General features: G+C 46.7%; 1 protein-coding gene and 1 non-coding gene across 9 annotated transcripts in view; one reads left to right on the top strand and one right to left on the bottom strand.

The window, feature by feature from the left end:
- The first annotated feature begins 1,299 nt into the window (after positions 1-1,299).
- The window catches only part of fanci (FA complementation group I), a 16,057-nt gene continuing 3,610 nt past the window's right edge, over positions 1,300-13,746 (top strand). Inside the window, exons 1-30 of one of the 8 annotated variants that reach the window (XM_035396168.1) lie at positions 1,300-1,610; positions 2,065-2,149; positions 2,450-2,493; positions 2,651-2,745; positions 2,873-2,945; positions 3,029-3,159; positions 3,300-3,453; positions 3,591-3,648; positions 3,785-3,826; positions 3,907-4,030; positions 4,655-4,740; positions 5,020-5,152; positions 5,306-5,395; positions 5,896-6,032; positions 6,118-6,298; positions 6,415-6,502; positions 6,590-6,720; positions 7,053-7,123; positions 7,365-7,479; positions 7,730-7,852; positions 8,194-8,262; positions 8,470-8,571; positions 9,152-9,334; positions 9,506-9,624; positions 9,945-10,103; positions 11,458-11,637; positions 11,919-12,082; positions 12,333-12,412; positions 12,492-12,608; positions 13,130-13,181. In XM_035396168.1, coding sequence (XP_035252059.1) covers positions 2,653-2,745; positions 2,873-2,945; positions 3,029-3,159; positions 3,300-3,453; positions 3,591-3,648; positions 3,785-3,826; positions 3,907-4,030; positions 4,655-4,740; positions 5,020-5,152; positions 5,306-5,395; positions 5,896-6,032; positions 6,118-6,298; positions 6,415-6,502; positions 6,590-6,720; positions 7,053-7,123; positions 7,365-7,479; positions 7,730-7,852; positions 8,194-8,262; positions 8,470-8,571; positions 9,152-9,334; positions 9,506-9,624; positions 9,945-10,103; positions 11,458-11,637; positions 11,919-12,082; positions 12,333-12,412; positions 12,492-12,608; positions 13,130-13,181 — 3,055 coding nt within the window. In that variant the 5' untranslated portion in view covers positions 1,300-1,610; positions 2,065-2,149; positions 2,450-2,493; positions 2,651-2,652. Of the gene's footprint in view, positions 1,611-1,672; positions 2,494-2,650; positions 2,746-2,872; positions 2,946-3,028; positions 3,160-3,299; positions 3,454-3,590; positions 3,649-3,784; positions 3,827-3,906; positions 4,031-4,654; positions 4,741-5,019; positions 5,153-5,305; positions 5,396-5,895; positions 6,033-6,117; positions 6,299-6,414; positions 6,503-6,589; positions 6,721-7,052; positions 7,124-7,364; positions 7,480-7,729; positions 7,853-8,193; positions 8,263-8,469; positions 8,572-9,151; positions 9,335-9,505; positions 9,625-9,944; positions 10,104-11,457; positions 11,638-11,918; positions 12,083-12,332; positions 12,413-12,491; positions 12,609-13,129; positions 13,182-13,746 lie in introns of those variants that run through there. The other 7 variants (XM_035396172.1, XM_035396173.1, XM_035396174.1 and 4 more) reach the window with 7 other exon arrangements.
- On the bottom strand, positions 1,511-1,583 carry trnar-acg. Its single transcript has one exon. It is a non-coding gene; the product is annotated as a tRNA-Arg (tRNA).

Raw genomic sequence — 13,746 nt, 5'->3', positions numbered from 1 at the left:
GATAAACAAGGAAAATGGACAAAAAAAACTGTCCTGTCCGTTAAAATAAACAGCAAACAACACCATTAAAGAATGTCTTTTTATTGCAAAGACCAGAACTGTTGTTTGAATACTTTTGTGTAAAATACATTCATACTTTAGTCAGTTTCGCTTTTGGCATTTTAAGTAAAACAGTACAAACAAGTAAAACACAAAGTAAAATAATAAAAAATCTTATTTGTGATTTGTGAGCACAATTTTCTGAACAAAATAATGTCAATAAAATAATAATAATAATAATAATAATAATAATAATAATACATTTTCTAAATGATATGGTTTTCACACACCCAAAGCACTTGATGCAGACAGTTGTTCAAACATATAGTGTAGTCATTTTTTAAGTGTCACGCAGCTGAATTGCAGATTATTTCCATTTGACACTTTGGTGTGACCCTTAAAGTCTTAAATGACCACATTCCGTTCAGATAGTAAAATGGAAAAATTGGTACGAGTAAAACCGTCATATATTAAGCGTCAATTTGCATGTATAATGTCAATCTATAAGTTTTATTGCGCAATCTTGTTTGTTTCTTTAATCCTTCAGGATGTTTTTTTTTTCTTTTTCTCAAATATTATAATTCAGTGTTCAAGAACTTTATTCCTTTCAATTACCAGTAGTGACTGCTTCATGAATGTTCAGTTTCTACATTCTAATGACATATAAATATGTCAATCAATATTGTGTGCTTGTTAATAAAATGGTTTATTTACATTGTTTACAATAGTACTGATTCAGAACATTGCTAAACAGCAAACCACAAATATGGTTTCCAGTTTTTTACCCACTTATGAACATTTTCTATTTTGAAACACATCCATCATGGAAAAAAATTTTCTTAAGAATTAAATAAAACAGATAACATCTGTTATGGCATCTTTTAAACAGTGCCACGGCAGTCTAAAATGCTTTACAAATGATCATAATGACTTAGATCTTGCAAATACAGGCAAATAATCACTAATATCAACCAGACATAAAATCTCACAATCATATACCCACAATCAAATTTACTGCTAACAATTAGAGACATAATCACATTTGAAAGAACGCAAACAGGCGCACAACGATCCATGCACATTTATAATGGTTAAATAAACTATTGTAAATATGAAATTCATCATGCTAGCATGAGACCTTACCTTTAACATTTCCCGTAGCGCAGTGGGTTTGGACAGGCAAACACAGGTATGGTGCGATGATACGGATACGCCGCTAGAGGGCAGTACACTTGCACAACATGGGTAAGATCTGTACTGCAGAGAGCGCAGCTTGGGTAACGCAATGACACTGAAGGGAGGCGATCTTTAAAAAAAAATAATGAAAGTTGTGTCTGCTCCGTTTCAGCAAAATATTTTAACTGTGATAACATAACGAGGTTATAAAACCTTAAAAGTTACGTACATATACTTGTTTAATAAGGAATTCATCGATGTGTATCATTTCTTACTAGCGAACCGAAAAAGGATTCGAGCCAGCCAGGAGTCGAACCTGGAATCTTCTGATCCGTAGTCAGACGCGTTATCCATTGCGCCACTGGCCCCCCACGAAGTTTTTCTTCCCCCAACAGGTATAACAGTCTACTCAATTCCAGTAGTGATAATTGTATATTTTAGTTGATGTGCTATATGTTCCTAAATACGAATGACTGTCCACGTGTATGTAAACAGTTAGAATGAAACTACTAAGAGGTGAAATGAAACAAATCTGACCAGTACTTACACAAGGCTAAAAGTAATTCTGACGTCGCATTAGCTAGCTGACGTTAACTAGCAAATATACATTCATTAGAATGTGTTTAGAATGCTAGCCAAATCAAAAACAGCAACCTAGCTGCTGGGGCCCACTAATTTTAAGGTTACACATTTGCTGTACGGATTTGGTAAAGCTACATTAGATAGCCCATTACCTTGGGCAGTTCAGCGTGACGTTTGCGAAAAAACAGTCCACTGACTACCAATAAGAAAAATTTTTAGACCATAAGAACGCTCTTCTAACCAATGAGAACGCTGTCTGTAACACAGCTGTTGCGCCACGTTTCCTGAGAGCGGCGGTCGACTACTCCAACTGGCGGGAGATTTTATTTGAAAACCCTACTGCTTGGGACGAGTAAGTCTTGACAAAGATATGGAACCGAATGAAACGTCAAGTGATTAAATGTTATTACTTTAACCTAGTTATAAGGTTAGTAAGGAACTCTCGCAGTTAGCTGGCTATTTTCGACGGAATAGTCTGCTAGTAATAATAGTAGCTGTAGTAGCCAGGTTAGCAATTTCGGCACTCAATAGTCAAGTAACAGGTACTTCTTAAGTAAGTGAACAGTGGCATGGTAGCTGCAGTAGTCTATCGCAATCGTCGGTGAATGTTTAAGTTCGACGACGCGTGTAATTATTTTAGGCTTTCCGGTAGGTAGTCACTAACGTTAGATCGCAATCAACTTTCCATAGAGGTCGGTAAGTATCGTCCTTGTATCGAAGGAACCTGTCATTGTAACAATTCCCCATTGATTTTGTAAGCTACTTGCAGCAATTGAAGATTAATAAATGCCTGCTTATAATGGCTTGAAATTATTCATCTAAGTGTAACTAATATACGAGTAATCGCAAACAGACATGAGGGCTGTCGTGGAGCGCCTCGTTTTTCTGTCTGGGGGAGAGGACCGCAGAGAGCTGCAGAATTACGTCTCCTCCTTGCCAGAGGACGAGGTGAGCAACACTGTATTCCGCTGTGCAACACTATGCTACTACCCCATGCTGTGTTGTCATCCTTTGAAAATCGGCATGGTGTCTCAGAATGCTCCAGATTGTAACTTGCCTTTGGATTCTCTCCCAGCTGACAGCACTCATCACACACAGTGCCATAAAGGGAAAGGATGTCGGGGCTGTGATCAAAGCCATACTAAAAGGTAGGTTTGTGAGAGGTTTAGTGTAATATCCATCATGGTGGTGTGATGCAGTTAGATGAGGTGTGTCTGCTGTGTGCTTACAGGTTCCCCACCCACTACACCAGAGGGCGTGGCTTGCAGAGTGCTCCTGTACAAGCACTGTATCCCACTCTGCGAATCTGGAGACCTGCAACCGGAGGTGGCCTCTGACATAATCGGCTTGCTTATGATGGAGGTGAGAGCAGTCTTCTTCCTAGCAGTGTCTGTGAGTCTGTCTCGGCTCTCTGTCAGAGTCTGACAGTACCCAACAGCCTGTTTCTGTGAGTTTAGAGCAGGGTCTCTGAGGCTCTTCTCCTGTGCATTTTCCACATGCAGACTCACGCGCTGCCTGGGCCCGCTCTGGCACAGTTAGCCTCTGTGTTTGTGGAAGCCATCAAAGCGGGGTCCATGGGCAGCGGGAAATCTCTGGAGCTGTTTCCCACCGTTCTCACAGCCCTGTCTGCAACAGAGAAGCTGGCATATGCCAAAGGTACAAATCCGCAGTGCATTCCAAGAGGTTTCCTATGGGAAATATACAATCTAATGTGAGAAATATAAGTCTGTGTGTAAATGGGCCTGCTGAGCATATGGAAGAGCTTTGATTGGCTCTTCACTAACTCTCTTCAGGAGAACTAAGCGGGGATGAATACAGGAAACAGTTAATCAACAGTCTGTGCTCCTGCAGGTCAGTACATCTCAGCCTGTCCTCACACACTCACACACACACACACTCACACTCATACTCGCACACATGCATGCGTGTGCGCACACACATTCCGGTGTGTTCACTTGCTATTAACCTTCCTGTTTTGTTCTTGCAGGTGGGACCCTCAGTGCGTGACCCATCTCACTTCTATGTTCAGGTATGTATTATTCTTTATTTGTGTGCTGTGGCTGTATAAACCAACTGTGCCGGCTTCATTTTCACCTGTGTGTTGTGCAGGGATGTGCCTCTGTCCAAGGAGGAGCTGCAGTTTGTGGTGGAAAAAGTTCTAAGGATGTGCAACAAACTAGACCTGCAGGAAATCCCTCCCCTGGCCTATCAGCTCCTTCTCCTGACAGCCAAGGTGTGTGTTTGCATGCATTACCCCGGTAAGCAGTCTGGCTAAATTGTGAACTCGCTTTATGAAACTGAAAATCGTGAGTTTATCCAAAACATTTCGACAAACAAACGGGTTAGTGAGTTAGCCATGTATGTGAAACAGGGCCCAGGAGGGTATTTCACAAAGCAGGATTACTGAGTTAGCTGGACAACTCTGCTGAGTAAAACCCTGAACAGCTCTTTTTAGTTCAGTCCATGTTTCAGATTTGGGAGGGTTCTGGGTTTTTATCAAACCAAATCAGTAATCCTGCTTCATGAACAGGGCCCAGGATTACTGAGTTAGCTGGATAATGGCATTAAGTAAAACCTGGAACCCTCCCAAATCTGGAACATGGACTGTTAAAAGAGCTGTTCCAGGTTTTACTTGGTACAGTTATCCAGCTAATTTAGTAATCCTGTTTTGTGAAATAGCACCCAGGAGTATGTGGGTGAGTATGTGCATGTTTTCTAGGCAAACGCGAGTGTGTGAACGCATGTTTGTGTGTTTATGTAAGTAGGTGAGTGAATGTGCATGCAAAAGCTGCATTCTCTTTAATGTGGTATGTATGTGTAAAAGGCTTTATTGTAATCCATGTGTTTCTGTCTCTAGGGTTGTAAGAAGCTGGTGCTGGACGGTCTTGTGAATTTCTTTAATGAACAGGACCAGCGAGTGTCTGAAGAAGCAAAGCACAGCGAGTGAGTGGTCTCTTGTTGATCGGTCAGTATTTTCTGCCTCTTTACTGATAGGCCAGTGCACGATTAGTCTGTGCTGATTGCAGTGGCAGTGCTGGATTCGGTTGGTCTCATCAACTCAAAAAGTCAGAATAAAATAGCTTGTGATTGTATATATTACGTGTTTGCATTTAGGTGGTCATCAGCAAGGGGTAAGTTTATCAAGTGAATGCACATTGTGTGTCTACGTTGCAGTGGCTTGGGGGTGCAGTCTGCTGATTGGTGTGTGTGTCTGTGTTAAAGTGGTCTGGATGTCGAGGTGCAGTCCGTGCCTCAGGACCAGCTGCGGCATGTAGAGGGAACGACCATCTTGCACGTGGTATTCGCTGTGCGACTGGACCACGAACTGGGCAAAGAGCTACTCAAGAGCGTCAAGGTCTTTCTCACTTACATTCATAGTTGTCGCTGTTTAAGGAGTGAAAAGTTTCAGCATTTCAGAATGTTTAGCATCTTTAATGGGCACTAATTGGTGCTTACACTTTTTTTTATGCTTTGTTATGTTGATAATGTGGGTGTGGTCTGTCTGCAGGCGGGGCAGGGTGAGTTGGGTGGGGGCTTATGTCCCTTTAGTATTGCCCTCCTGCTGTCTGTGGCCCGGATTCAACGCTATGAGGAGCAGGTCAGTCCCTCTGCATTGTGGGTACAGCCAGGTTTATTCTGTGTGTTATAACACCCGGATAGTCACATTTGTGTATTGTTTAGTAGAGCTGTATATGTGTGGAGTACTTTATGTTGTAGTACTTTCTGTGCTGTGTTTATTGTGTGTGTTATGGTGTATATTGTGGGGTTGAGTGTATTGCAGTGTGTGTATTGTAGTGTGTGTTATGGTGTATATTGGCATTGAGTGTGTATTGTAGTGTGTGTTATGATGTATATTGTGGCGTTGAGTGTGTATTGTAGTGTGTGTTATGGTGTATATTGTGGGGTTGAGTGTATTGCAGTGTGTGTATTGTAGTGTGTGTTATGGTGTATATTATGGCATTGAGTGTGTATTGTAGTGTGTGTTATGATGTATATTGTGGCGTTGAGTGTGTATTGTAGTGTGTGTTATGATGTATATTGTGGCGTTGAGTGTGTATTGTAGTGTGCGTATTGAGGCTGCGGTGCTCTGTCTGGCAGGTGTTTGAGCTCCTGAAAGCTGCAGTGATGAGGAGTCTGAAGGATGAGCAGGTGCAGTCCGGCTCCATGTTCGTGCAGGGCCTATTCCCACAGAGCCGGGGAGTCACACACATGATCCTGGACACCGTCAGGAACAGGTGAGAGCTCCGGCCCCCGGCCCCCATCTTTAGGCAGGGCTCAGAGGCAGAGGTGTGATCTGACCAGGACGTGTTGCCATTGCAGCGTGTTCGGCTGGGACCACGTCACACAGGGTCTGGTGCAGCTGGGGTTCATTCTCATGGACTCCTTCGGACCCAAGCCAGGGCCTTTCGGCAAGACCTCCGAGGGCCAGACGGGCGTGGCCAAGACCCCTGCCCAGCAGGCGTGCCAGCTGGGAAGACTCATTCTCCTGGAGAGCTTCAAGGTATCACAGGAGTTCAGGAAAACAGAGTCCCTAACGCCCGTTATACCCACAGCACACGGTTTAGGAGGAAACGACGTTCATTGACTGTACAAAGTGTTGCTTATCTGTTTCTGCAGTTGCACGAGCCAATCAGAATCGAGATTCTGGAGCAAGTCCTGACCAGACTAGTGACAAAGATGGCCTGTCCTGTGTCCCATTTCATAGGTACATAAAGCAGCTTGTCCCTGTCTCCCCCCTCCCCCCACAGGTAAGCACAGGGATCTCATGTAACTCTGCTTCTTCTGTTCTCAGACCTGTTCTCAGACATCGCTGTGTCAGCTCCCATGATCCTCCTGGAGTCATCCTCCAAGGTGATGGAGACCTTTGACCATTTGCCGTACCTGCCCCTCTGCACAGTGGAGGGTCTGCTACAGGCTGTGCAGGTAACTTAAGCACTCAGATGTTCCCAACACCTGTACCATAACCATACTATACATCTGTACTTAAACCTATACCGTAATACTGTACCTGTGCACTCGTATTTTTACACCTATACCATAACCCTGTATCTGTACACCTGTACTTCACACCGATACCATAACCCTGTATCTGTACACCTGTACTTCACACCAATACCATAATCCTGTACCTGTTCACCTGTACTTTACACCGATACCATAATCCTGTCTGTTACACCTGTACATAAACCTGCTGTACCACAGAACTGTATTGCATACCTGTGCATCGCCCCATACTGCTGTCCTTCTCTCTGCAGCCCTTGCTGAGAGTCAGTGTGTCCCTGAGGGACGCCTTGATCCTGGTGCTGAGAAAGGCCGTGTTCTCCAGGTACACCCTCTTCTCTCCTCTGCACTCCCCTTCTCTTCTCCTCCACACGGCTCCTCCTTTCAGCAGAAGTCATTTCATTTCTAGATTACCCAGGAAGGAATAAAACTGGATAACGAAGGTCCCATTACTGTAAAACACAGTGTGTACACAAGTGTGTAGATTAGAGACTGGCCCAAATGGAGCAGCGCGTGCTCTTGTGGGTGCTGGGATGAGTGATTGTGCTCGTCCTGCCTCCTCACAGTCAGCTGGATGGACGCAAAGCCGCAGTGGCTGGATTCCTGCTGCTGCTCAAGAACTTCAAAGTCCTGGGAAGTGTGGCCTGCAGCCAAGCCAGCCAGACGGTGTCAGCCAGCCAGGTGCAGCGTGTAGCTCCTCCCCCTCTCTCTTAGCCCACCCCCTCTCAACTGTGTGTGTGTGTTCGTGTGCACGCACGTGCGTGTGTGTGTGTGCATGTCACAGGTTCAGGTGGATGATCATTTTGTCTTTGCGTGTGCATGTCACAGGTTCAGGTGGATGATTATTTTGTCTTTGTGTGCACGCGCGTGTGTGTGTGTGTGTGCATGTGGATGATTATTTTGTCTTTGTGTGCGCACGCGCGTGTCACAGGTGCAGGTGGATGTCCATTCGCGGTATAACTCCGCTGCCAATGAGTCTCTGTGCCTGGAGATCCTGGGCAGCCTGCGGCGCAGTCTGGGACAGCAAGCTGACGTGAGAGGCCTGCTCTACCAGGTACTGCCTGCGTGTGATGGGAGAGTGATGGAGGTGTGATGAAGGAGATGCCAGTGCTGAGAGGGGCCTGTGAAGCTAATCGGGCTCTCCACATTAGAACAAATCTGCCTGTTAATAGAGCAAGGCAGTGTAGGTGAAAATCGGTTCGGTAAATTTAGCCCTGATCCTAGATACTAGAAATAACTTTGTTTTTGTTCCTGCTTTAGAAGCTGAGGCACTCGGGCTGTTAGAGAGCAGGTTTTTCACAGCACTGCTAATGTTCTCTAGGCTGAAGGTGAAGGGGGTCTAGAGGGGCTGAATGGCCTGTATCTAATGTTCTGATGTTCCCCTGTTTGTCCCAGGGTTTCCACGGTGTCCTTTGCCGCAACTCCCAGCTGGCCAGCTCCATTCTGCAGACTCTGCTCTCACAGGTGTGTGTTTGTGTGTGTCTGTGTGTGTGTGTCCATAATATCAGAACAATTGCTAAGCTGGGTCAGGTTCACGGGGTTTTCAGCTGAGCGCCTTCGTGTCACTGTACCGTTAGGAGATGCTACGATTTAATCTGGAGTCAAATGCATCCTAGATTGTCCATAATTTTGTTGAATGTGTGAAAAAGAAATGTGTGTGTGTGTGTACAGCTGAGACGGTACTACGAGCCAGAGCAGGACCTGTTGCCGCCGGTGAAGCTGGAGAGGTGCATCAGCGCTCAGGGAGAGAGCGTCTTCCTGCAGGAGCCCCTGGTACAGCCCCTACTGAGCATCACACCATCGCTGTGCGTGTGTGTGCGTGTGTGTGCGCGTGTGTGTGTGTGTGTGTGTGCCTGTGCGCGTGTGCATGGCTAGACAATTCACACATGTACATGCTTGTGGAATATATGATTGAGTACAATATTGATTAGTCTCACTCAAATTAAAAGACAGTTTGAGGAAAAAGCCCTTAAAGCTACTTACTCATTTCAGTATGGCTCCGTGCTTAGCAACACTGGCTAACATCTGCTCTGGTTTGGTGGATTTGCTGGAAGTGATGTCCATAAGCAGCAGTCTGCAGCATAGCTTTCAGTCTTACACCTTCTGTTTAAAAACAAAATAACAGGTTGTGCTCGGTTTAGTCACCTTGAACACGACATTGACATGGTTCACTCGGTTATAATCCAGAAACTAGGCAGACTAGCAGTATTAGCCAGACTGTACCACAGTGGCTGGATAATAGCTTACACTTCAATTACAACCAGTTGCTTCAGATGTACGCAGTGTAAAGACCAGTGTCCGCTTGTGTACTTGCACGTATTGGTATTTATTGGTGTTGCTGTGTGTTCTGCAGGCCCGGCTGCTGAGCTGCACGGTGCACTGCTCGCTGTGGTACCAGGACCTGCAGCAGCGTGCGCGGTCTGCCACTGACGGAAACGAGGATGAGGAGGAGGGCGGGGTCCAGGAGGAGCTGCAGGATGTTCTCGACAGCATCACCAGGCGCATGATGAAGAGCGAGCTGGAAGACTTTGAGCTGGTAACGTGTTTTTTTTTTAATTTTTTTATTTTTTACTTTTTGCAGTGGTCTGTCCGTCTCTCCCTCCTGCAGTGCTCTCTCTCTCTTTCTCTCACCTGCGTTCTGAGTTCTGTGCTTCTTTCTCTCTCTTATCTCTGAGTCTCCTGACATCAGTCTCTCTGGCCTCCACAGGACAAATCTGCTGACTTCTCATCCTCCAGTGTTGGGGTGAAGAACAACATCTACGCTGGGCTGGTGCTGGGGGTGTATGAAGTTCTGATTGAGTACAACTTCATTAAAGCCAACTACAGGTACCCTGTATGCCATCCCCTTTCTTTGGCACACCTCTGTCTTTTATACATGTCCTTTTCTCTGTGACATGCCCACTCTCTCATACATGTCCTTTTCTCTCTCTGACATGCCCACTCTCTCATACGTCATTTTCTCTCTCTGACATGCCCACTCTCTCATACATGTCCTTTTCTCTCTCTGACATGCCCACTCTCTCATACGTCATTTTCTCTCTCTGACATGCCCACTCTCTCATACATGTCACTTTCTCTCTCTGACACTCCCACTCTCTCATACATGTCACTTTCTCTCTGTGACACGCCCCCTTTCTCTGACGCAGTAAGAACTGCTTTGAGGACGTGCTTCAGCTCTTCTCCCGCTGGCACAAGCTGTCTGACATCCTGAAGGAGAAGTCCAGCAAGAGCAAGTCTCCCTGCAGCCAGACAGGCAGCCTGCTCTCTCTGGGCTGCGTGTCCACACTGCTCACCGCCCTTTTCAGGTGTGTGTGCACGCGTGTGCAGCCAATAGCAATGCAAGAATTGTGTGTAGATTAGCATATTACATCAATGTGTCACCTGAGCATGTTGATTGGTTTCACACGTCAAAAATGAAGGTGTCAGCATGTCAAGTTTGGAAGCGTTAAAATTTGACATGTTGACACCTTCATTCTATTCGTCTAAAAATATGCAGTGTTTACATATGCCTGTTTACACTGCAATTTTTACTGTGTCACCAGGTGAGAGATACAGTAAGAGATGAGATGTAATTTTTTAGACATTTTGGTGCCGTTGGCTTTCCATAGTAAACGTGCATGTGTGCGTGTGTGTGTGTGAGAGAGAGTGTGTGTGTTACTGCCGGAGGTGAACAGCCGTGTTTGCGTATCAGAGACAGCACGCAGAGCCGAGAGGAGAGCCTGTGTGTGTGTGTTAGTGTGTGTGTGTTAGTGTGTGTGTGTGTGTGTGTGTGTGTGTGTGTGTGTGTGTGTGTGTGTGAGAGTGCGTGAGTGTGTGTGTGTGTTACTGCGTGTGAGAGTGCGTGTGTGTCCTTGGGCATGCGTGACAGCCGTGTGTTTGCGTATCAGAGACAGCACGCAGAGCCGAGAGGAGAGCCTGTGTGTGTGTGTTAGTGTGTGTGTGTGTGTGTGTGTGTGTGTGTGTGTGTTAGTGCGTGTGAGTGCACGTGTGTGTCGTTGGGCATGCGTGACAGCTGTGTGTTTGCGTATCAGAGACAGCACGCTGAGCCGAGAGGAGAGCCTGTGTGTGTGTGTGTGTGTGTGTGTGTGTGTTACTGCGTGTGAGAGTGCGTGTGTGTCCTTGGGCATGCGTGACAGCCGTGTGTTTGCGTATCAGAGACAGCACGCTGAGCCGAGAGGAGAGCCTGTGTGTGTGTGTGTGTGTGTGTGTGTGTTACTGCGTGTGAGAGTGCGTGTGTGTCCTTGGGCATGCGTGACAGCCGTGTGTTTGCGTATCAGAGACAGCACGCTGAGCCGAGAGGAGAGCCTGTGTGTGTGTGTGTGTGTGTGTGTGTTACTGCGTGTGAGAGTGCGTGTGTGTCCTTGGGCATGCGTGACAGCTGTGTGTTTGCGTATCAGAGACAGCACGCTGAGCCGAGAGGAGAGCCTGTGTGTGTGTGTGTGTGTGTGTGTGTGTGTGTGTGTGTTACTGCGTGTGAGAGTGCGTGTGTGTCCTTGGGCATGCGTGACAGCCGTGTGTTTGCGTATCAGAGACAGCACGCTGAGCCGAGAGGAGAGCCTGTGTGTGTGTGTGTGTGTGTGTGTGTGTGTGTGTGTTACTGCGTGTGAGAGTGCGTGTGTGTCCTTGGGCATGCGTGACAGCCGTGTGTTTGCGTATCAGAGACGGCACGCTGAGCCGAGAGGAGAGCCTGTGTGTGCTGCGCTCCAGCGCAGAGTTCCAGCGCTACGCCGTCAGTGTGGCCGTGCAGAAAATCCAGCAGCTGCAGGAGACGGGAAGCAAGGACAGCGCAGAGAGGGAGAGCACTGACCGCACCTTCCGCCACCTCTGTGACATCACCAGGTCAGGCTCTCTGTAGGCTCTATGACATCACCGGGTCAGGCTGCATGAAATCATAAGGTTAGGCTGTATGAAATAACAAGGTAAGGCTGAATGACATCACTAGGTCAGGTTGTATGACATCACTGTCAGGCTGCATGAAATCAAAAAGTCAGGCTGTAAGACATTAGGTAAACCTGTATGACATCACCAGATTAATCTATGTTACTATCACTAGATCAGGCAGTGTGACATCACCAGGTCAGGCTTTGTGACATGCTGATAGGCTGTTGTCACGGTTACAGTGCTCTGATGTGGAGGTACAGCAGGATCCCGGCTGCTCTGGAGGAGGCGGGTCAGGGGGCCTATCGGAGCACCTCTCTGCTGTGCTTGGATGGCCTGCTGAAGGTGTTCAGCTTCGTGCTGCAGCGACACCCTGCCCGCACCAAGCACTTCCTGTGCGCTGTCGGTGAGATGATACAGGCTCCGCCCAATTATCAGCTCCGCCTCATTGTGGGGAAACCACCAGCAAGCATGCAACTCTATGCATGTAATTCTGCAGGCAGGACACTCAAGTGTGCTACTCTATAATTACATGGGATCAGCCTTGGGGAACACTACCCAGTAGTGTCCATTTGCCTGTTGGTCTCCTCTGTATTCTCTGCATGTAATGTAAAAATAAAGTTTCCTCTCAGCCAGTTCTCTTTTAATGCCGTTAGATGTCTCTGAGGAAGAGGAGCAAGACGTAGCGGGCTCCAGTGTGATGAAGAACATCGCTTTCTACATCCGCCAGTTCCAGGTACTGCCAGTCCCCAGGCTGAGCGTGTTGCTTTGTTCTCACCCCTGGTTTTGACCCCATGTCTCTCGTTTGGACGCAGAGGGCTCTGGTGTCCCAGCTCAGCGGAGCCGAAGACGACTTCAACAGCAAGGAGGCCCAGCTACTGCTCAGCATCCTGGGAGTGCTCACTGGCCAACTGGAGCCCTCATCAGCACAGGTAAAGCACTGAGCCCTCAACAGCACAGATAAAGCACTAGAACATTCATCAGCACAGGTAAAGCAGTAGAGGCCTCATCAACACAGGTAAAGCACTGAGCTCTCAGCAGCATAGATACAGCACTAGAACCCTCAGCAGCACAGGTAAAGCACTGAGCCCTCAGCAGCACAGATAAAGTACTAGAACATTCATCAGCACAGGTAAAACACTGGAGCTCTCAGTAGCACAGGTAAAGCACTGGAGCTCTCAGCAGCACAGGTAAAGCACTGAGCTCTCAGCAGCACAGGTACAGCACTAGAGCTCTAATCAGCACAGGTAAAGCACTCAGCCCTCAGTAGCACAGGTAGAGCATTAGAGCAGCTGTTAGCTCTAGGCATGTACTGTTAAATCTCAGGACTTTCAAAGATCAAGTTCACAATCCTTAAATACAGTCAGGGCAAGTAACCCAGGAAGATATACAGTAGAAGTCACTGTGCAAATCCCTGTCCTACATGCTCTCCTGACCCTGTTCCTTTTGGCAGTTTGTTCAGATGATCACCTGGACTGTTAAAATCAGCAAGGAGACCGGTTTGGGTGAGTAGAGTTAATATGTACCGAATTATTAAAGATTACTGGTGGACCTGGACAGGTTACTTCAGGTGCATTCCCCCGAGCTTGGTTCAGGGCACTGAACACACATTATTTCTTAAGATAATTTGTACACAAAAACAGAATGAATTATCTGCTAGTTGGAATTCTGCCATCCACCCACCCTTACACATAGTATTGCTACTCCCAAAACCGATCTTGAGGAAATGTATTCATGAAGTGTTTCGCAGTATGACTGGTAGTCTGGATCAGGTTTCCCAGTTTTTACCCTAATCTGGTCAATTATGGAGCTGAAAGCCCAAACTGATCCAGGCTCAGGCCTGCCTGCTGGCCCTGTGTGACGTGTTTCCCATAAGGCCCATTAAAATCAGCCAGGTCAGGTGCCCAGAGAGCACACTGGTTACAAAGAAAAATATCCGAATGCTGATGAGGTAAAGTTAGAGAACGGGTGTGAAACACAGGTGGTGGTGGGTGTATTTATTTTATAAATTACCGCCAGTAATTTAATACATCTTTAAATGCGACACATTAATTGATTTCGTTTTCTACC

This window comes from Anguilla anguilla, chromosome 16 (genome assembly GCF_013347855.1).
Source record: "Anguilla anguilla isolate fAngAng1 chromosome 16, fAngAng1.pri, whole genome shotgun sequence".
Classification (NCBI taxonomy): Eukaryota; Metazoa; Chordata; class Actinopteri; order Anguilliformes; family Anguillidae; genus Anguilla; species Anguilla anguilla.
This window is presented reverse-complemented; position numbering and strand designations above follow the sequence as displayed.